Genomic DNA, 22,514 nt, shown 5'->3' with positions numbered 1-22,514 from the left:
TGAAGCAGCTGGTATAATCCAGTTTCATGGCTTTCTGTTTCTGAGTTTCCATGGTTTCTACCACAACTAAGAGAAGGAAAAGGCCTTTAGAGGCATAACCCAGGCACCACCTGTTTTTCCTTTGCTTTTTGCTTTTTTCCCCCATGTTCTTGCATCTGAAGTAACTAATGATATATAATGATTGGTGGGTGTGTTTCTTTATGGAATTTTAATATAATTAGGTGGAACACTTAATTCCTAAAAGCATTTGGCTAAGATGAAGTGTTTTTTAAAATATTATTTTATTGTTCCATTACTGTGTTTGTAGCTTCAGAAGACAGTTTTCCACATGTGATATTAGGGAGTCTAATATCAATTAATTAGTGGTATTTATTGAGTCTCCTCCGTCTAGGCAGGGAACATATCTACCAACTGTTATATTGTACTCACCCAAGCACTTAGTACAGTGCTCTGCACACAGGAAGCGCTAAATAAATACCAATAATGACTGAGAATTTATTGTGTGCGGATCAATCAGTAGTATTTATTGAGCGCTTACTGTGTGGAGAGCTCAGTGAACTAAGCACTTAGGAGAGTACAACACATTGGAGTTAGTAGACACGTTCCATGCCCGCAAGGGGCTTCCATATTTAAATGCATCTGAGGCAGGAGTTCTTGATGGTGTTTACTGTCATGCCTTGGTTTTGTATCAAACTGTTTTGGGGTTCCTGTTTGTTGGAACATCTTATATAGAAACCATGGGAACAATTGCCCATTTAACCCTGGGGTGCAGAGCAGAGTGGGGAGATAGATGGATGCTCTAGATGGCTTGAGGTTCTGTCCCGATCCCCAAGCCTCTGGGCAAACCAGTGGAGCTAAGGAAACTCCTGGCACCAGCCTGGTTTTGAGATGGCCCTGAAGTTATGGCTCAGGGCAGGGGAGTCTGGCAGGTCCCCAGGTAGTTGAGTCCCAGGCGGCTCCAGCTCGAAAATCCCACGAGGCCAAATCTGTTTCTGAGCCGTCGTGGGATTTAGTGCTGCTCCCAGGAAGCTGCTGGTGTGTGGTTCAGTTTGGGAATTGCTAGTCTTCTCAGAAGGGAATTAGAATGGATCCAGTCTTCTGGGATAGTCCTGGAAGCCCCTCCTAACTGACTGGGCCTCTGGGCTCACCCACCGGACTGAGGCCTCCAGACCCCAGGCGACCTCTGGCCGTGTGGAGCAAGGCTGTGCCTGACTCTCCCCCGCTCCCCACCCATGTTCACACAGCAGCTCCCTTTTGGAGTTGCACTGTGATTATCACACCCAGTCATCCAGAACCAGATAGGACCATCACAGTTTTTGCTCCCCGGTTCCCCCACCCAAAAGCTAGATGACAAAACTCACAAACCTGGCTTTCGGCTGTGGTAGCCATGGCAGATTATGTGGTGGCAGGGGATTGGCCAGCAGAGAGAGGCCCAGTCCGTGCAGTCCCACTAATAGTTCCCCAGAGTTTCTGGCTTGGTTGCTTCCTGTGGACACCTTGCTGGACAGTTTCAGATAGCAGGCTGCGGTGAGGTGGCGATGGTACACCTGAGTTCCTCCTCCTACTGGTGCCTGCCTCTTCAGGCTGCGAGCTTCTATTTCCAAATATATGCTTCTGAGTGAGTGTTTTTGCCACCCTTTCCTGGGTGCTCCTCTCTGTTTCTTTCTCTCTTCTTATCTCTTTCAAATTCTCTCCTTTTTTATGATACTGGCTAAGCGCTTGCTATGTGCCAGCCCTGTCCTAAGCAGTGGGGTAAGTACAAGCTAATCAGGTTGCACACAGTCCATGTCCCACATGGGGCTCACAGTCTTAATCCCCATTTTACAGATGAGGTAACTGCGGTGCAGAGAAGTGATGTGACTTGCTCAAGGTCACATAGACAAGTAGCGGAGGCAGGTTTAGAACCTAGGTCCTTCTGACTCCCTGATCATGCTCTACTAGGCCACACTGCTTCTTCTTTCTTGCCCCCCCCCCCCTTTCAGCCCTTGCTTTCTGCCAGCCCACCCATCCCATCCCCCTTGGAGCTCCAGAAAATCTGTCACTTTAATCATGATTACTTTCTGCTTTAGAGTCCCTGTGGCCTGAAAGACCAGCGGTATGAGGACTGCTTCTTTTTTACTGCTGCTTTTTTACCAAACAAATTAGACTCCCCACAGATCAAATGTATATGTCTATACGTTATACATTTTAAATTATTTATATTAATGTCTGTCTCCCCCATTAGACTGTAAGCTCAATGTGGTCAGGGAACATCTACATCAATTCTGCTGTATTGTAGTCTCCCAGGTACAGTACTGGGCAGACAGTAAGTTCTCAGTAAACATCACTGATGGTGGTTGATGATTGATTGTCAGAGGTTTCCAAGACGGAAATAAATCCATTTTAATCCTTCATTTCAAGCTATTTTCATGCACTTGGTGGGTGTTGCAGGATTTTAGATTTAAAGACTTGAAAAATGCCCTTATGTATGTTTAGTGCTAAGATGACTCACCATTTTTAGATGACCCTCAGGAATGCTTCCGGTTTCAGGAATCGTTGACTTCATGGAAAACAGAGACAAGTTACTTAAAATGGAGCTATCCATAATTATGGGCTCATATTTGGAGGTAGAGGACAAGGATGTAAATGATATGCAAAAATGCAATTAGCCTTTCAGACTGTTTTGTAAATTGTGGTTAATGTGTAAAATTAAAAGCCTCCTGCCTTTGTCCAGGGGAAGGGAAGCAGGCAGAACCCTTGGAAAAGAACAGTACAAGGCATTTTCCTGCTTGCCCTTTCAAGGTTAAACAGTAGAAACAGAATGGTGAGGCACCTGTTCATCAGAAAGCAGAAACTAGGGAAATGTTTTAACAGAAGTCATCAACTTTCAAAGATCTCTTTCATTCAACCCACACCCCTCATTCGTCTTAATTCCTTTGCCTCCTAGTAATTTTTTTACTACACTACATGGCAAGTTACCCTTACAGGCTAAGGAAGAGTTTCTGTATGGAACCAGATTCTGTAGACTTCATAGAATCCAAGGAGCCTTGCCCTTCTTCTCTCACCTTCCCTTGCCCTTCCCATCTCACAAATTTGAATTTGGAGGCCTAGGTGAATTTTGGGAAGCCAGAGAGTTGGCGGGGGTGGGGGGCAGAGAGAAACCTTTCCCAGGTCTATCGGAAGGGGCAATTTATGCAGGCTAGGTTAGATGGCTAGATCAAAGAGTCCTGAGCAGCCTCAGGCAGCTCTTTGATCTCCTCAAAGCCCCTAGATTGCATTTGACACCCTTTCCTTCAGACTACCTCTTTGGGGTAGCCATCTCTCTCTAGCCACTTCCTCTCTCCTTGAGACTGTCTCTGTGCCGATAGCCAGAAGCTTCTGTAGGTTTAAATCTGTGCTCTTAAAGCCTCCCCACCCCCCCCACCCCCACATACACAAAGACCTGCAAGAGATTTAAGTTATGTTGAAGAGTCCACCCAGTGAAGTAGACTGGCTCTAAGCCTGAAAAAGATCTCTTCTGCATACAATAAGCCCAAGAACCTCATGGACTCTGTAAAGTAGTTCTGCTCCCCATGCAACCTCCTGGGTGTGTCCCTTGTCTCTGGGAGAAAATGCTGCCTTCAGTGAATGTTTACATTCATTCATTCAATCGTAGTTATTGAGCGCTCACTGTGTGCAGAACACTGTACTAAGCGCTTGGAAAGTACAGTTCGGCAACAGAGACAATCCCTACCCAACAACGGTTTTCCGCGGTGTGGGTCTAATGATTAGGCTGAATGATACCCCACCATCCAGAACATAATTTATATAAAAGTCCCCTGACCGACCATTTCTTATTCTGTAATAATCATGATATTTGTTAAGCGCTTACTCTGTGCGTTATTGCAATGCCTGGAGTTGTTTGTATCTGTTTCCTTTTTCTCCAGAATCTCTCTTTTAGGACAACTCTCCCACTTTAGGCTTTGCAGCGTTCCAGGCTGGTCTGTCAGCCACTGCCGGCTCCCAGCAGTCTACTTCTAGGCAGCATTTTTTGAGGTTGAGTTTCACTGAGCTTATAAATGTTTATTTTTCCCTTCCTGTGGGCCACAGCCCCAATTTCATCTCCATGTGCAACAGCTGCTAAGTATCCTGTTGTCTCCCAGCCTCTTTCCAGTCCTGCTCGGTAGAGTTGAATGCTGATGGCCATTGCTTCATTGCTGGCAGATTGCATTCCACTGTGTGGGATCCCACCAGGCCATTCTCGGTGTTGAGCATGGCCTTGTATTGGGGGAAGGGAGAAGAAGGAGCGGCAGTAACTGCCTGTGGAAGGCCCAGGTCTCTCAGCCTTGTTGGTAGGACTAGGCGTTTGGGAGAGAACAATCCAGTTAAGTTGGTAGATGCACATTCCTGACCACTACCACGAGGAACCCACAGCCTAGAGGACCCTATCTCTCATCACCACATGCCCTTCCGCTCCTCTTGCTGAGACATTCATTGTTAGTCACCCACCTACATGTCGCCTTGGGGAGAAATAGCCTGAGGCAGGGGAGTGCCTGCTGGGATGGTGCCATCCCATAAATACGATGGAATGAATAAAGTTTCTTACTGAAGAACTACCTTGGGCATTCCACAGGGTGACCAGGTGGAAAGGTTCTGGAGAAATCCTGGAACTAGCTGACGGAGAGCACAGCGATTGCCAAGGCGGCTTCTTCGGCCACTGGGTGTAGGTCTGTGGTGCTCCGGCACGGCCTCAGCACTCCGCTGCCATCACTTTGGACACAGGGATTTTGAACATAAGATTCTTGCATGCCCTTTGCAGTGGGTTGCGCTCCTGCCTGTCTGCCTACGCATTTGCTGTACTCCTTACCCCAGCGGGAACATGACCGGCAGGGAGGGGAGCGTGCCAGTGGCGCTGTGCAAACCAGGAGGGCTGGGATCAAGTCTTTCTCGCAGGTTCCTGATCCCGAAGTCTTCGGGACCAGACCGAGGCTCAGCCCTCGTTTACAATGGGAGACTCCATCATCACCTAATGCACCACTCTGCTGGACTCCACTGGTGATGAAGAAAGGGTCAGCAGGTCCCTTTCAACTCTGATGTAACTGGACATACCATTGTGGAAGAGCCTTTTGATCCTGGTGAACTTCTTAGGAGAGCCACATTTGTTTAGTAACTGACAAGGCCCAGGTCATCTGATGGCGTCAAACACTTCTGTTAGGTCTGAGCCTACAGTTGCAGTTGGAGAGAGGTCTTGCTCCCCGCATTTCTCCTGCATCTGTTGTGCGGCAAAGATCATGAATACTGCATTACAAAGGGCACATTTGTCTCCTGGAACTTACTTACAGAGTATTTTCATGGGGCACATTATTCTAATCCCATCTGGCTCCAGTTACTCCAGCAATCCTCTTCTCAGTTTTGAATATCACTTTACAACCATAGGAATGTACAATTTGTATGCTTATTTCCCTTACGATTGTATGTAATTGTATTTGTCTCCCCTTGTAACTTGTAGCACTTCATGAAGGCAGGGACCATATTCAGGGCATTCAGGGCTGACCCTAAGGGTGGAATCGGGTGATTTGTGGCAATAGGAATTTTTGGCAGGGAAGCCAGAGACCCTGAGACCGCTCCTCACTCCCTCCCGCCAAGCCCGGTGTCCCTCCTTCCCCGCCCGCCGGGCCATCGCCAGTTTCTCTGATGTGGTGACTCTTTGGGTGTAAATTCGATTGAATGAAGTGTATGCATCCCATAAATACTCATAGCATCTCTGTTTTGAAGGGAGGAAACAAAATGCAACTTCTTGGTGCTGTAGTTTGGCCAGTGCTAGCCCTCTCCAGAGTTCCAACTCTATTTCAGGGCCCCTCAGTTCCTCCTTGTAGTCTAAGTCCCCATGGTGCAGTCCCCACAGACTGCTGCTGTTGGTGGTGATCCCTTAGCTGCTGTAAAAGGCTTTAAATCTGATCAGTCAGTCAAACAGTGATCAGTGTCTTGTATAGAGTGTGAGACACTAAATTAAGACCTTGGGGCAGTACAACAGAAGCAAAGAACTTAGACCTTCAAGGAGCTTTCACCTACCCATGGGATCTGATTTTTCAAGTATTGATGGGAAAGTTTGCTCACCTAGAGAATTGGCATAAAGCCAATAGGCTGGTGTCCTTGGAAGTTGGTGCCTTTGGAGGCCTCTCAAAGCAGACCTTGGCTCCACAAAGTTCCTTTCCTTTGCAAGTAAGGAGGGGCTTTTTTGATTTTTAACAGTATTTGTTAAGTACTTACCCTGTACTGGCACTGTACTAAACGGTGGGGTAGACACAAGCTAGTCAGGTTAGACACAGTCCTCATCCCCCATGGGGCTCACAGTCTTAATCCTCATTTTACAGATGAGGTAACAGGCACAGAGAAGTGAAGTGACTTGCCCAAGGTCTTACAGCAGGCAAGTGGCAGAGCTGACTTGAGAACTTGGGTTCTTCTGACTCCTAGGCCCGTGCTGTGTTCACTAGGCCACTCTGCTTTGAGCTCTGAGACAGGTAAGAGATTGGCATCTGGAAGAAGAGGAGTTTCTGGTCCTCCAGTCTGCCCTCTCCCTGCTGTCCCTCTCCCTGCTGTCCTCACTGAAGCTTTCTCCAGCTTAGTCTGGTCCAGTATTGGCCGCTCTACTATCGGCATCGAGACAGTGGTCCTCTATTGAGGGCTTACTGTGTGCAGAGTGCTTTGTTAAGCACTTGAGTTCAGTATAGTAGGAAAGTAGGGTCCCTGCCCTCTTGTGGGATAGAAAAGGCATGAAAATAAATTACATATGGGGCTAGCAACTGAGTATTAAGACTATGGAAATAAGTGTTTTGGGGGTGGGCTGAATACCAATACCCACCACCCAGTGTTGAGTTAAGGAAGGCCAGGCTGGAGAGGGAGGAAAGGGAACGAGGGAAGGAGGGAGGGAGAGAGTGTGTGTGAGAGAGAGAATATAAATAAATGGTGAATTAATTTGAGGGCTCCTGTTCTCCCTGCCTTTGGCTCTGAAAACGTGTCCAATCTGTGACACTAGCTTGTTTTGGGGTTTTCCCTAGTATTCTTTCCTTCTTTCTCCACTTGCTGATCATATCACTGCAGCTTCAGCCCACTGTGTCGAGGCAGCAGTGATGGCAGGGACCACCATTTGGCTCATTGTGTTTGTGTCACCTCCCTATGGTCTCTCCAGTCTGAACCCTCGGTCCCTGCCAGAAACCCTGCCCAAAGCAGACCCAGTCTGGGCTGGCAGGGATTTCCCATCCCTGTACCGGGTTGGTGCTGCTATTTCCTGGAAACCCCGAACCTGCCCACTTCTGGGGTTGGGGGTGGGGAGGGAGCTGTGTTAACCCCATGCTAGTTTGGCTCCAGGATAGCTGCAGGAGTTTGGCTACTGTGCCATAGGACAGAGGAGCGAGCTAGCATACCTCAGGGTGTATACATTGTCATCCAAAGGGAAACAAGTAACTGGTTGGCTATTTACTAACTCTGCATCAAGGGGAGCAACAAAGACAAGGACAGCACAAGGTTTCCCCTTCCTCATGACTGAAGACTCTCCTGCTCACATGTGGGCCCCAGCTGCTGCTGAGACCAGTAGGGGAGATCAGTGATTAAATGGCAAATCCTTCCTGATAAGAGCAAGACCCCTTTCCAATTCAAAAAGGTTCTTTCAGGAGTGCTTAGCTGAAACCTAATAGCCCAATTGGATCTCCCGCTTCCAGGTGGTCTTCAGATAGTGTCATATTGCCATAAAAGAGTTACATTCCCAGAGTAGAGGGACTAGTGTTTCAAATTTTATTTTTTCTTTTTGAAGGGGAAAGTTGGGGCTGGGAGGGAGGCAGAGCCCTGACATTATCGACAAAGATATAATCTCCCTCCCCCATCTCATCTGGAAAATGGCTCTTTTCCTTCTAAAAATAAAAAGGCTGGGGCCAGCACCATCCGGAGAAAATTGGATTTTAGCATAGGGGAACCTGTCCGGGCTCCCGCCCCGACTCTAAACAAGGAAACCGAGGCTATTTTGAACCCAGGCCACAGTCATCAGCTCCTGTGTTCCCCTGCGTAAGATAAATATTTGGAAGCTCACTGGCATTCCTAGTAAGACACACATATTGTGGTTATTTGTAGATTTTGGAGCTCCTTATTTCTCTTCGGTTAAATGCTCTAGCCGGACTGACTTTCGGTCTTAACGTAAGTGAATCCAGCACTGAAAAATGTTGGGGTTAATCTGATGGTGGAGATCTGTGCAGTGCCCTGAACTGAGGATTTGGGGGGGAGGGGGAGGGTTGTAACAAAGGTCTCTCCTTTAGATCTACTCTTTGTTTTTCCCAGCATCCCTCCTCATCAATGGGCAGGCCCAGACATAAGGACCAGAGTGGCGGGGGAGGGGAGGTGGGGCCAACGTTGGTGCCAGCGGTAAGCTTATTGTTTCAGCAACTGTGCTGACATCACCCCAAGTATGGGCCCTCTCCCTGGTTTGGCACCTTGGCACGACAGACCCTTCACTCTGGATCCTCAACGTTTTGCAGAAACTGCCCCCGTTGGGCCTCATGGTTTTGTCTGCAATACCCTCCCCCAAGCCAGAATCTGGCCCCACCACTTTTATCCAGCCCCCGCCTGCCCGCCACAAAGAACCTGCACTCCCACCTGCCCAAAACAGCCAGTCCGGCAGGCCGAGCAGAAAACAGAGCACGCGGTAGGAGAAAGCTCAAATCCGAGGGCACTAAGCCAAGAGGCAGCATTCTTCCTTCTTGCAGTGCCTCTACTGGTTCCTGCTGCGCTTCTGGTCATGATGGCTGTATCTTCTATGGTCTTTAAAATTCCCTCAGAGATTCGGAAACCTGGGCTCAGCCTGGCTGCAGAGGGTCCCCGTGTTTCACACCAGTGCAGCCAAAGGTAACGGGGAGAATCAGGTAGAACCCTCTGGCCATGGTAGGGATGGATGCTAAATCTCCAGAGACCTGAAAAGTTTCAGTCTCGTTGGTCTGGAAAGAGACAGGCTGAGAGAGGGCAGGATGGAAGGGCAGGGCAAACATGGGATCGCTGTTGACCAAACAGGGCCACGTGCCGGCAGTTCGGAGGACTTTGGGAATGCGTGCACTGCTGAGACGGCTCGTGACTGGAGGAGGAAGCGAGGGGGTGGAAGTTGTGCTGTGGTTGCTCTGCTGGCTCTTTGGCCCTCAGGAGGAGAGTAAGAGACGTAGATGGGGCTGGCCATTCGACTTCAGGAGACGCTTCGAACAGAGAGCTGGATGCTCTTGGCACAGGGGCGAGTGGAAAAGACCAGAGAGACCTGCTCCTCTGTGGGCAGCCAGCACTACTGTGGTGGGTCTACTGACGGACAAAACCTTTATGGCTGAGGGCGGCAGCTTTGGGGACAGAAAATGGTTAAGATCTCAGAGACAAGACTGGGATGTAAGGATGGCACATTCCTCTGCCTGTCCTGCAGGTCAGGTGTGGCTTTCCTGCTTCTTCTTCCCCCTCCACTGTCCCACTTGCTCCAGTTCCCCGTCTACTTCCCCTCCCCACTCTTGCTGCTCCAGCAACCCTATTTGGGGGTAGAGTTTGCTGCTCACTCCCTTTGTGGCAGATCCAGAAAAGGTGCCCAACTGTTGTGAAGACTTCCGTGGTGGGATAGACAGTTTTTTCAGCAAAAGAAATAAAATCCTATATCTCTAAAAGTTTATACAGAAGTTTACTCAAGGGTAAACATCTAAACTTCCTTTTCCTGGCATCACCCTTAGATGCCAAGGACGAGAGGGTGAGCTCCGTGTAGGGCAGGGATTGTGTCTAAACTGATTATCCAGCTTCTACCCCAGCACTTACACAGTGCTTAACACCTAGTAAGCGCTCAGTCAGTCCGTCAGCAGAAAACACATACACTCACAGACACATCTCAGGATGTCCTTAAGTTAACATAACGTGTCTACTGACTCTTTTGTATTGTACTCTTCCAAGTGTCTAGTGCATTGCACGCAGTTTAAGCGCTCCGTCAATCCCATTGATTGATATTTCTAAAGCTTGAGAAGTTTCACACTGAATCTGGTTCCCAGTAGGGCTTCTGACAAAAGTATGATCTCCTAGTCTAATTTTGTATTATCCCCCACATCTCTAGACTGTAAACTTGTTGTGGGCAGGGAATATATCTTTGTTGTTGAATTGTACTCTTCCAAGCGCTGAGTACAATGTTTTGCACACAACAAGTGCTCAATAAATGCAATTGAATTGAATGTATAATTAGTTATCATTTAATATTGCAGCTGATAGCCTGGGAAAAATCATTTCATTCATCAAATTTGGGCAAATTCTATGAAGAAAAATTATGAGGGACGAGGTTAAGAAGCAGTCTTCTAATAATGGAGATATCCCTCTCGTTACTTTCGGCCAGCATGCTGCCTGGAACATTTTTCTGCTCCCCAGTGAACATTCAGAATTCCTTCAGAGAAGTTCGGTCAGGGGGTGCTGGGAGTCATTATTCACGTTGGCATTGCCTGTAAGGCCTGATATTCGTACTTCTTCACAAGCAGCCAGAACAGAAAGGGAAGAGCTTCTCTTTGAGGAGAATTGTTTACGGTAGTTATTGATGAGCTGCTGAAGAATGAGTGGTTTGCATTTCCCTATCAGATTGTTTGACCTTGGGTTAAAGGCAGGACTTAGAAAGAGCTATGGAAAATACTCCTTGCTATGGTCATTCTCGCAAAGCATGAATTCCTGATCGTGGAAAAAATGTTATTCCAAAAGACTTGAATTTTAGGGACAGCTTAAAGCAAGGGAGGCCAATAACAGGTGCGTGTTGGTGGAGCTCCAGCAGCGTCTAGCGGTTCTCAAGCCTGCAGATGCTGGACATGTCAGTCCTCGGCACTGCTAATTAGGAGGGCGCTTTTCTAGTAATGGGACTCCCCTCTGTGATGAAGAATGCATTAGGGAGAAACTATTCAAAAAGCATGAACAGTTTTGAAAAGATTAAAGGATGAACATTGCATGTTTGTGAGCTCATGGAAAATTGTAACTATTTCTGTTCATACTTAGTGGGAAAGTGCTGTATCCCCTCACTTTTTAATCGTTTTCAGTGTACAGATGTGATAGCTATGATATCAGAATGCCTGTAAATATGCAAGCATATCGGCTAGTCTTTGTGAGGGCCTCTGGCTCTCCCCAAGCTAAGGAAAAGGGGAATGTGGGCCAAAGCAGACGTTAGGCGTTGTAGTGTTGGTTATTATGGTACCGATTAAGCATGTACTATGTACTGGGATAATACAAGATAATCAGATCAGACACAGTCCCTCTCGCAGGTTGACCTCATGGTCAAAGAGGGAGGGAAAGCAGGTGTCTTATCCCCATTTTACAGTTGAAGAAACTGAGGCCCAGAGATGTCATGCAGCAGGTCATTGGCGGAGTTTGGAACCAGATCTCAGACCTCCTGACTCCAAGGCCCGGGCTCTTTCCACTAGGCCACTTTGCGTAAAGAACCATTCTCCTGTTCATAGATTCTGGCATTTCCTTTATGGACTTGACTTTCTTCATTCCCCTTCCAGATAGCACCCAGGATTTGCCACAACACTCTTTTGTCCCTTCTGCTCCTCTTTTCTCCCACCTCCAGGTTAAAACGAACTGAGGTGGAGATCAAGCACATCTATTCTCAGCTTTTACTTTCCGGATGAAGGAATGCATTTAGCTTAGCACAAAAGATTTAAATTTTAAAAGATTTTTTAAATGATTTTGTTTTTACAGTATAATTCATCTCTGAAGAGCCACCGTGAACGCAGTAAATTAACTTAGAAATGTGAAACTCTGAAAAACAGAAACATAACTGTGTTGTTAGTAGCCTCTTTATGGTTAATCTTGTTTTCAAACCAGGAAGTGAAGGCACATAAAAGGCCATAATTTGCTGCAAGTAAAACAGTTACTACTTAGCCTAATGAAGAACAAAATTCTGGACTCCTGACCCCTTAGCTGGATGCAGTGTTATCTTTAAACCTATTTCAATCTGTATTTCTTTCAGAAAGATGCTCCCAAAGAAGAGTTGTCAGATAAAGTGTCCATTCGAAAGCAACGCTTCCTACAGTTTTCCTCGCAAGAATATGAAGGAGAATATTACATGACTCCCAGAGACTTCCTGTTCTCAGTAATGTTTGATCAAATTGACCGTAAGTTAATTTCTTCCTTGGGGTTTTAATCTGATGAAAGAATCTTGCAAATCGAAAAAAATCTGGCTTGCCCAGGGCTACCAGCTCTCTGTGTGCAGTCTTATTCTCTATGCTTTTCAGATTGGTAAAACTTACAACACAGTTTGTAATTTATTTCCACGTAAATCCTCGTGAAAAAGATGAGGAGATGGAGATAAATTGAAAAAAATAGCCCTCAGACATTTTGCTTCAGGGAGTGGTATTAAAAATCACTAATTGAAAAATAATTGGTTTGCAAAATTTGGAGTGTGTAATCACTAATACTCTCAGTAGAGCTCCTTCAGAGAGAAGTAATCTCTGAGATCTCAGCTGGAGCTTGAGCTGGGAGCAGGCCCTGGAGCCCTGGAACATCCATCTCTCTTCACCCTTTCCACCTTCTGCAGTGCTTTTTTTCCTTTCCCCAACTCTGAATCGTTCAGAGTGATGGAAGAGAAAACAGTGGCCTCTACTACCCAAGCCACAGGCAAACAAAAGAACTAGTCACACAATCCATGGCACGTGGGTGCATTTCCACTTTACACAGCCAGTTGAGTTGACTCCTCATCATTCTCAACATGATTTTATTTATGGAGTTATTACCTAGAAGCAATATGACCTAGTAGAAGAAGCACGGGCCTAGTAGAAAAAGCAGAGGATCGGGGTTCTAATCCCGGCTGTGCCACTTGTTTGCAGTGTAACCTTGGGCAAGTCACTTAACCTCTCTGTGCCTCAGTTTTCTCATCTGTAAAATGGGGGTTAAATCCTCCTCCCTCCGATTTAGACCGTGAGCCCTTTATGGACAGGGCTTGTGTCCAGCTTGGTTACCATGTATCTAGAATGTAAGCTTCTTGTGGGTAGAAAACATGTTTACCAACTCTGTTATATTGTATTCTCCCAAATGTTTAATGCAGTACACACCCTTCACACAGTGCACACTGCACACTGTCCTATCCCAGCGTGGGACTCAGGCTGCTGAAGCATCACAGAACCACTAGCGTTCCTGTTGATTGATCGAGCAGCAGTGGAGCCTCTTAAGACTGGAAAAGGCCAAATGCTGCATACCTTTATGAAGAGGACTTAGGGGAAAGACTTGTTAATTTTACTTGGAAATGCCTTGGAAGCAACTAAGGAAAGCAGTTGGACATGCAATCAGGAAGTCAATTTGTAAGCTCTCAAAGATCTCAATATCTACTGAAAGATCAACTTGACTTTGTGGAAAGAATCAGGTTGCGCAAGTGTAGGGTTCACTATAACCTGAAGGGTGTCGAGTGTGGAGTCCAAGGTGGGGTTGGGAGGGCGGGGGCAAGATTTTATGGTAGGTAGAAGCTAGTGAAAAGAGCACGGGCCATCAAGTAAGGGGATCTGGGTTCTGTTATCATCTCTGCCACTTGCCCGCTACGTGACCTTGGGCAACTCACTTAACTCCTCGGTGCCTCGGTTTCCTCATCTGTAAAATGGGGATTAAATGCCTGTCTCCCTCCTACTTAGACTGTGAGCCTGATGAGGGATAGGAACTATGTCCAACTTAATTATTTTGTATCTACCCCAGGGCTTAATAGAGCGCCTGGCACAGAGTAAGCAGTTAACAAATACTGCAATTATTATTAGTATTGGTAGTAGTAGAGCTCCAACAGGGACAGTTCTACACCAGGGACTTTTTACCATTTTGGGGAATAAGGACTGGGATCACTGAAATTTGCTGATGGATCAGCCAGCACTTTGGAACAAAAGACTGGAATCCAGACCGTCCATTGCAAGTTGGGGAAATGGACAGGTACAGAATTGTACGTTAGGGACAAGAGCAAGGCCTTTTACTTAAGGATAAAGGGTAACCTGCACCTAAAGAACGTAAAGTCCTTCTAGACTATAAGCTCGTTGAGGGCAGGATTCACTGTGTCCACCAATTCTGTTGTGTTGTATTTTCCCAAGCGCTTAGTACGGTGCTCTGCACAGACTAAGTGATCAGTAAATACGACTGATTGAGATATTGGGCAAAACTGGCCTTGTTCTACTGAAGCAGAGAAAGGTCTAGGAGCCTTAGTGGAGTTCAAGTTCAATATAGATCCACAAGTTCAATATAGATCCACCTAAGTCTGATCCTGGAATGGCACTCTGAGAGTTTGTCAGCGTGTGTTTTGATCTCCCCAACTGAAGAGGGATCAGAGGAGACCAACAAAAATAAAGGTTTCATAAAAGACTAAGCATGGGGTTAAAAAGTAATGGATTCATTCAGCCTGAAGGAGAGAACATTCAACCAGCATTTAATAACAATCTTTAAGTCAATGAAAAGAAATTGTATGGGTGGCCAACGACTGCTTTTTGTTTTCTCTCAAGGCAGGACAGACTTGAGAATCTTGAAGTTTAGTAACCCTTAAAAGTTCTTCAATCTTAGAAACTTGCTGATTGTAGGGGATGAGGGCCCCCGAATGGGTTATCAGAGCAACCGTGGAATCTTTTCATCAGGAAAGGTGTTTATATATATATATATGCAAATAACTGTTTCTGGAATGGTTTGTGGGCTATCAAAGTTTTTATGGTACTTATTAAGCACTTATTATGTGCCAGGCACTGTACCAGGCAATGGGATAGATAGAAGATAATAAGCTTAGACACAGTCCCTTTCTCATGTTGGGCTCACAGGCTGAGTCAGAGGGAGAAGGATTTAATCTCCATTTTACAGATGGGGTAACTGAGCTACAGAGAAGTCGAATGATTTGCCCTTGGTCACACAGCAGACAAGTGGCATTTCCTAATACTGTTACTAAGATTATTATCATTATTATTCTAAAGTACAGGACACATCTTTTGACCAAAAGAAGCCCACATTGTAAAGGGAGAGGCTGAAATAAAGATCTTTACTAACAGTGGACACTAAATTAATTGAATGTTCAATCAAAGTATACATACATACACACAGGTGCAGAAGATGGGTATAAATAATATGTGAGTGCAACAGGCGGCTGTTGAGTTGAAATGACTGGGGGTGTCAACAATGTTTATGGCTCTGGCTTGGCTAGTCCAAACCTGCTCCCGGGCCTCAAGAATACAGATTTCAGTTTTCCATCCATTGCTCTCAGGAACTTTTTCCCCTTTCAGGGAACTCCCTCCCCTCTCAAATCTGCTAAACCAAAGCCATCTCCTCCTTTAGAGCCAATTCCAAAAGCTCCCCTTCCCCTCAGACACCTTCTATAACTAATCTTCCCCCTTCCTGGTAATGCCACCCAAACAGCAGCCTTAGTGAGGAGGAATTATGCCTACCAACTCTTTTGTACCCTCCCAAGTGCTTAGGACAGTGCTCTGCGTACAGTAAGCACTCATGAATATAATGGGATGATTTAGAATTTTTTAATATTCATTTATTCGCTCTTTCTGTACTTAATCGCTTGTTTTTGTCTTTTCATCATTTGCATCTGTGTCCTTCTCTTTTGCCTAATGTGTATTTGGCAAGTTGGATTTGCTTCTGTCCCCCCATTAGATCGTAAGCTCCTTGGGGCTGTTAGTTTATTGTGTCTTCCCTATAAACGTCTCGAGGGCAGGGATCATGTCTACTAACTCTGCTGAACTCTCCCAAGTCCTTAGTTTTAGTGGTCTGCCCTCAGTAAGTTCCCAGTAAATACTATGCTTTATTGGATAGAGCACGGACCTGGGAGTCACTAGGTCATGGGTTCTAATTCCAGCTCTGCCACTTGTCTGCTGTGTGACCTTGGGCAAGTCACTTCACTTCTCTAAACCTCAGTTAACTCATCTGTAAAATGGGGATTGAGACTGTGAGCCCCATGTGGGACAGAGACTGTGTCCAGCCCGATTTGCTTTGTATCCACCCCAGTGCTTAGTACAGTGTCTGGCACAGAGGAAGCACTTAACAAATACTATAGTTATCATTATTATTATTATTATTATTGATTGAGCCTAGTTCTCTCACACAGTAGGTGGCTCAATAAAAGCTGATGTTTATGGAGGAATCTAATGATTAGACTTTAACCCCTGAGTGAGTTCCTCCCATAGAACCTTCTGTACCTTCTATGCCTTGCCCTTTAGCCTAGCTCAGATTACTAGTCAACTAATCTATCAGTGGTATTTATTGAGTGTTTACTCTGTGCACAGAACTATATTAAGTGCTTGGGAGAGTATCTATAACAGAGTTAGTAGAATGTTCCCTGTCCACAAGGAGCGTACACAGCTCCCCCTCCCCTTTGAGTTGCCCTCACTCCCCCTCTCCCTGCCCCACAGCACTTGTGTATATGTGTACATATCTATAATTCTGTATATTTATGTTGATGCCTGCTTACTTGTTTTGATGTCTGTCTTCCCCCTTCTAGACTGTAAGACCAGAGTGGGCAGAAATTGTCTCTCTTTATTGCTGAATTGTAGTTTCCAAGCGCTTAATTCAGAGCTTTGCACACATTAAGCGCTCAGTAAATATGATTGAATGAATGAATAAGTAGAGGAAGAGCCAGATAATTAAAATGAATTACTGATGGAGCCCTAGAATTGAGGGTTAATCGGCATCTAGACTGTAAGATCATTATCGGTGGGGAACGTGTCTGCTGATTCTGTTATATTGTAACCTCCCAAGTGCTTAGTATGGTGCACTGCACATAGTAAGCACTCAGTAAATACCACTGATTGATTGTAAGCGCTCAATACTATCAGAATTCAGTTCTGGAGCTGTAGCTTGATTGGGTTTACCCTGACCCCAACCATATCTGCCCAGATGGCCATAAAGGTTTTGCTGATTAGCTTTTCTGACAAAGAAGGTTGATCCATGAGCAGAACAATTCATGACTGAATAAGATGACCGTACCCTCTAACCATTATTCAATCCTATCTGACCCCAGAACATCCTTGAGCTGCTGGGGACCAATAATAATTGTGGTATTTGTTAAGCGGTTACTGTGTTCCAGGCATTATACTAAGCGCTGAGGTGGATACAAACAAATAAGATTGGACAGAGTCCCTATCCCACATAGGGCTCGGAGTTTAAATTCCCATTTTACAGATGAGGTAACTGAGGCACAGAGAAGGGAGTGATTTGCCCAAGGTGTCACAGCACACAAGTGGTGGTACCGGGATTAGAACCCAGGGCCTTCTGACTCGCAGGCCCATGGTCAGTCTATCCACTTATTTTGTTAATGAGGTGTATATCTCCTTGATTCTATTTAGCTTGATGATGATGTCTTGTTCTGTTTTGTTCTGTTTTGCTTTGCTGTTTGTCTCCCCCATTTAAACTGTGAGCCCGTCATTGGGCAGGGATTGTCTCTATCTGTTGCTGAATTGTACATCCCAAGGGCTTAGTACGGTGCTCTACGTATAGTAAGCACTTAATAAATACTATTGAATGAATGAATGAACGAACGAACTAAGCCATGCTTCTTGTCTGAGAAACAGATCCATTTTGTGGAGAGAAAGTTTGAGGCTTGTAGAAAATGAGGAGCCAACTCCATCACACAGCCCTTCGGTCTTTCTGCCTCTTTAAACTTGTGAACTATTAATCCCCAGTAGGAAATGAAAGCATTTCATTAAATGCAGACGTTTACTTCTTTTCAAGTCATTTTTTGAAAATATTGACACATAGCGGGACAGTGTGTCACACAGAATCCTCTGATGCCATTTTTCTCCATCCTCTGGCCTCTCTGTAACTCCTCCACCATCTCTTTCTTTTCTGTCATGAATCGATTTGCCCGTGGATCAGGCTTCTTAGCAACAGCCTTCTTTACTTGCAGTATTTTGGGGATCTATGCTCGCACATGCTCTTTCATTGCTTCTTGCTCTTCTTCTTTACAACAGTGTCACTCTGACCCATTGGTTTTGATTAAATTTGCGAAGCGTGGAGATATAAAGAATTGGGACTAATGTTTTTGGCTGAATTTAGAAATAAACATCTTATGTTTTGATGTTCCTTGGTAACTTCAAATCATAGATAGTCTGGCTAAATTTGGTCTTGAATCTCCCCTTTGATCTTTGTTCAAATAAATAGTCCCAATTTTGAATTTTTCTCTCTACCCATGAGAAGCAGCATGGGATGGGCGTAACCCTCTGGGTAATTCCGGGTAGTCAGTAGGTACTGTGGATTTATGATAAAGTCCTCGGGAGCAGGAATCGAGTCTCTACTGTACTCACCTAAGCCCTTAGAACAGTGTATGGCCCAGAGTAAGTGCTCAGTAAATATGATGAATTGTTTGTTTTGATTTTCGGGGCAGAGGAAAGTGGCCCCCACTTTGAGGAGCCTTGAAATCGAGACAAATGAAAGTTTCTCCCTTACTCTGGCTCATGTTTTGTGGAACCTAACGCTTTAACCTGAAGGTACCAGTCAATAACCTTAAGGGGTTTTCTGAGGGTTTGGAGGGGAAAGAGAAACAGCCACCTCGAGAATTCAGAGGTTTAAAGAATAATGGGTAAAACCACTCAGGCACCAGGATAGGTGAAAGAAAGAAGAATCCGAGACGCCTCATCTCCAAGAAGTCAGTTATTCGAACAGCAAATTATTGGGATTTTCACTGGGAGATGAATTCTTTAGAACTCATGAAAAGATAACATATGGTAGTGTAGAGAATGCTTTTAATATACGTAATGGAAATAGTTGGTTATTAATATCCAAAGTATGCTGGTGTATAAACATGGTCCTTCTTGGAAATTCACAAACCTGCATTACTTCCTACTTCAGCAAACTATTCCGGTTTTGTTCATCTACCATGATATTTATAAGACTGGCAATAGAAGCTCTTTGACTTTCCTCTTTATCAATATGAGCAAAAAGTCTTAAGTCTGCGTGTCCCAGTATAAATATTTCACTTATTTGTAATGAAATTTTTGTTTAATGCTGCATTCCAATTAGACTATATTTAGACTAGGCATAGCATAAGTCTGCAACTATTCCTGTCTGTTTTTAATAGCCCTGTCAATAGGCTCCTAGTCTTACATTGTGAAAAGATGGAGTGGACATTAATACCAAATGGAATACTCCATTTTACTAAGAAATAATGGACAGACTGAGATCTTAACAGCTGAACCAATTGCAAATTGGAGGTCTTTTTGGCACAGTAAAAAATTAATTAATATTGCCTATGGTACTGCAGCGAGCTTCCGAAAGGAAGGATTACAAAAATTGCAAGAGTAAGTGTCATTGTTGCAAGTTACGCAGATACTATCATCCATTCGCTTCATGTGCTCCACCAGCAATGCTGTGACAAAGGGAACATTGCCTCAGTGCTGACTGGTGAGCCCTCCTGGGTTCCAACTCCTCACAGTTGTTAATCCTAGCCTACCATTTGACTATTATTAGTAATAGTATTATGAACAATAATAGTAATTGCATTTGTTGAGTGTTTACGCTTTGCAAAACACTGAACTCTTTCCTGGGGGTAAGAACAAGAATAGCACTCAATCAGTCGATGGTATTTATTGAGTGCATATTACCTGCAGAGTACTGTTCTAAGCACTTGGGAGAATACAATACAAGAGAAATTAGCCAATAGGTTCCCTGCCTGTAATGAGCTTGCAGTCTCCAGGCCCAGTCCCTGAACCATAGTGTAAAAGGAGGTGGAGAGGAATGCCGACAGGCCCACAACCAAGCAGTCAATCAGTCAATGATTGGTATTTATTGATTGAGAGCCTTAAAGCTGATGGTATGGAGTTTCTGTTAAATGTGGAGGTGGATGAGCTCCTCCACCTCCCCTCCACTTGCAAATCCATCTAATGCCCTAAGACGTATACTCCCATCAGCCAACTGCAGCACTTATGAGCTTATTTATACCCATCCTCAGCGTTCACACGTGTGTGTGTATATAGATAATAGATATATGTGCACACGTGCTTATTCAGTTATTTATTTTGTAATTTTTATTTGTAAATAATTTTCTTTTTGTCTCTGCATAAGACTGTAAGCGCCTTGTGAGCAGGGAATACATCACTTTGTTATTCTGTACTTCCCAAGTGCCTAGTGAAGTGTACCACACCCACAGGGCACTCATTGAATGCTGCTGCTATTACTCCTCCTCCTCTACCTTCCCCCCATTCACCCCTTCGGGGTGGGTCTTCAGCCTGGAGAGAGTGGGCAGGGGAGACATCCATAGGCAAATGGGCAGGCTTCAGGGGAGATGAACCTCAGGGCTGCTCGCTGGTGGTGAATAGTTGGTGACGAGGATGGTTCATGGGTGACTTGGTGAAATTTCTCCAAAACTGCCTGGGTTTTCTATTAGAAGTCCAGGCCCAGGCCTCACAGCCGCCAGGAATATTGAGCACCACTACAGCTTCAGAGCCCTGCAGCGTGTCCTGGTGCCTTATGGTTACCGAACTCTGTCTGTCTGACCTTCCAGGAGCCACGCTGGCCCCGTCGATCCCGCTCTTGACTTCTCTGTCCATCTGTGTACTCCCTTGGAAACAGAATTTTATTCTGTGGTGTCAAGGACAGTCTTTGCCTGAGTTTTCTGATTGTCAGCTGGTATAGCACTTCAGTTTCTTTGGACTTACTGGCCGTCTATAGCCCTGCCTGTACTCTGCCGAAAGATTCGTAATCATCTGCGTGACTTCTTGTGTGAGTGCCCCTAGAGCACAGCTGTCCACTTAGGGTGGTTCCTGAATCACTGTCTCCCAGACTTGACGAGGCTCCTAACCTGTTGACTGGGAAGATTTCTCACCAATTTTTCCCTTGTAGGCAGGGAACACATCTCCCAATTCTGTTATATTGTACTTTCCCAAGTGCTAGTACAGTGCTCTGCATACAGTAAACTCTCAGTAAATACAAGTGATTGATTGATTGATTGATTGAATTGGAAGAATATCCTGGTTCCAGCTTGCATATCCCTCATTGCATCCTGGATCATGGTGACACAGAATAGTTGGAGCAGGACTGGAGCCACACTGGGCCCACTCTGGCCAAGGTGAGAAGAGAGTCAGATTGAGCAGTTTCAACTCTGACTCGACTGATCGAGCGCAGCACGAGAGTCTTGGGTTGGCTTGCTGAACTTTTCCTGTGTTAGCCATCCCGTGGACATCTGAGTGCGTTCAAAACTCTGTTGGGCCCTGCAGCCATCTTGCTTGCCTTGAGTTTGGGCATCACCAAGTGCCGGCTGGAACCGAACCTGCTGTGGCAGTGGGTCTCCAGGCGGTTCCTTCCCTACAGGGTGGTGGATGGCAGAGAGCAGCGGAACTTCTTTGATAAACAGTGACCTTAAAGGAGTCTTAAAATAGAAGCTGCATTTGGAGCTTTGGTCCTTGAAGCACGCTGACTAATAGAGGGGACGATCTTCCGCTCTGTGGCTGGTGATGGAGTCACTCACCAGGAGCGATGGGCAAGCCAATATGGGACAGAATGGAGCAAACACATTCCCAATGTGTGCCTGACCACTGAGCGTAGTAGTAATCAATCACCCAATGGTATTTAATGAGCGCTTATTGTGTGTACAGAGCATGGTACTAAGTGCTTGGGAGAATACAGTACAACAGAGGTGGTAGACTTGTTCCCTACCCACAAGGAGCTTACAGTCTACAGGGGGAAACCAACATTAAAATAAATTACGTCCGTGTGCATAAATACTGTGGGGTTGATGTGTGCTCAATACTGGCTGAAGGCCTGCAGTCCCTGCCCTTCCCTCTACTCAGCATTGTGGTCCCCTAGCCTGTTTCAGTTTGTCTCAGGCCTCCTGGGTGATCTGCTTCTATTCTGTGGATCCCGCTAGTGGATCCGGTCTAATCATTTTCCAAAGTCATTTCCCCATCTGTGGAATTTCTTTCCAATTACGTGACTGAATTTATTTTTTTTCTACTTTTGAAAATGTTAAAGAAAAACTTCTCACCTTTCTCAGTGCCACCTGGCTGCAGGTAAAGAACTTTGCAGCCTGAAGGAATGTTAAAGAAGACTAATTATCGTTTAATCAGTTTCCCTTCAAAGGGCCTAGTGTGGCCCCACATAGGGTGGAAATGTGGTTGTCCATATCATTGATTATTGAGAGATTTTCAGCGTTTCATAGAGCTCGAGTGCATCGGTCACTCAATCCATCATGTCCTTCCGGCCCACTACACGTAGGCATCCTTCAAATTTGAAGAAGATATCACTGATGGTGAAGTTCACCCGTGAACACATGGGTGGCTGAAAAGGCCAATGAGAGATTCACAGTTCCAGACACCTTTGACACCCAAAAAGATTGTCTCTTGTTGTGTGGTCGTGCTTAATGGATGTAGTGCCTGGCACTGTTTCCTCTCCTCACTACTGCCCTGGGGGCTTCAATGACATGTCAGGGTCCGGGCAGGCTGACTGTGGGTGCGTCAGGGAGCTCAAAGCTACGTGCCTACTTCTCAGCCTCCCTACATCCCAGCCTGCCTGCCCCCTTGAACAGCAACTGTCCATCATTAGACTCTCAAGCCAAGAAGGAGACACATCCTTGACTCATCCTGCTG

The 22,514-nt window shown here is 45.5% G+C and overlaps 1 protein-coding gene across 1 annotated transcript in view; it reads left to right on the top strand.

The window, feature by feature from the left end:
• MICU2 (mitochondrial calcium uptake 2) overlaps window positions 1-22,514 on the top strand; it is a 90,765-nt gene that overhangs the window by 28,799 nt on the left and 39,452 nt on the right. The window contains exon 2 of the mRNA XM_029048137.2: window positions 11,957-12,101. Within this exon, the coding sequence (XP_028903970.2) occupies window positions 11,957-12,101 (145 nt within the window). The remainder of the gene's footprint in view (window positions 1-11,956; window positions 12,102-22,514) is intronic.

This window comes from Ornithorhynchus anatinus, chromosome 20, assembly GCF_004115215.2.
Source record: "Ornithorhynchus anatinus isolate Pmale09 chromosome 20, mOrnAna1.pri.v4, whole genome shotgun sequence".
NCBI classification, from domain to species: domain Eukaryota; kingdom Metazoa; phylum Chordata; class Mammalia; order Monotremata; family Ornithorhynchidae; genus Ornithorhynchus; species Ornithorhynchus anatinus.
The sequence above is the reverse complement of the archived record's forward strand: the minus strand, read 5'-3'. Positions and strand labels throughout refer to the sequence as shown.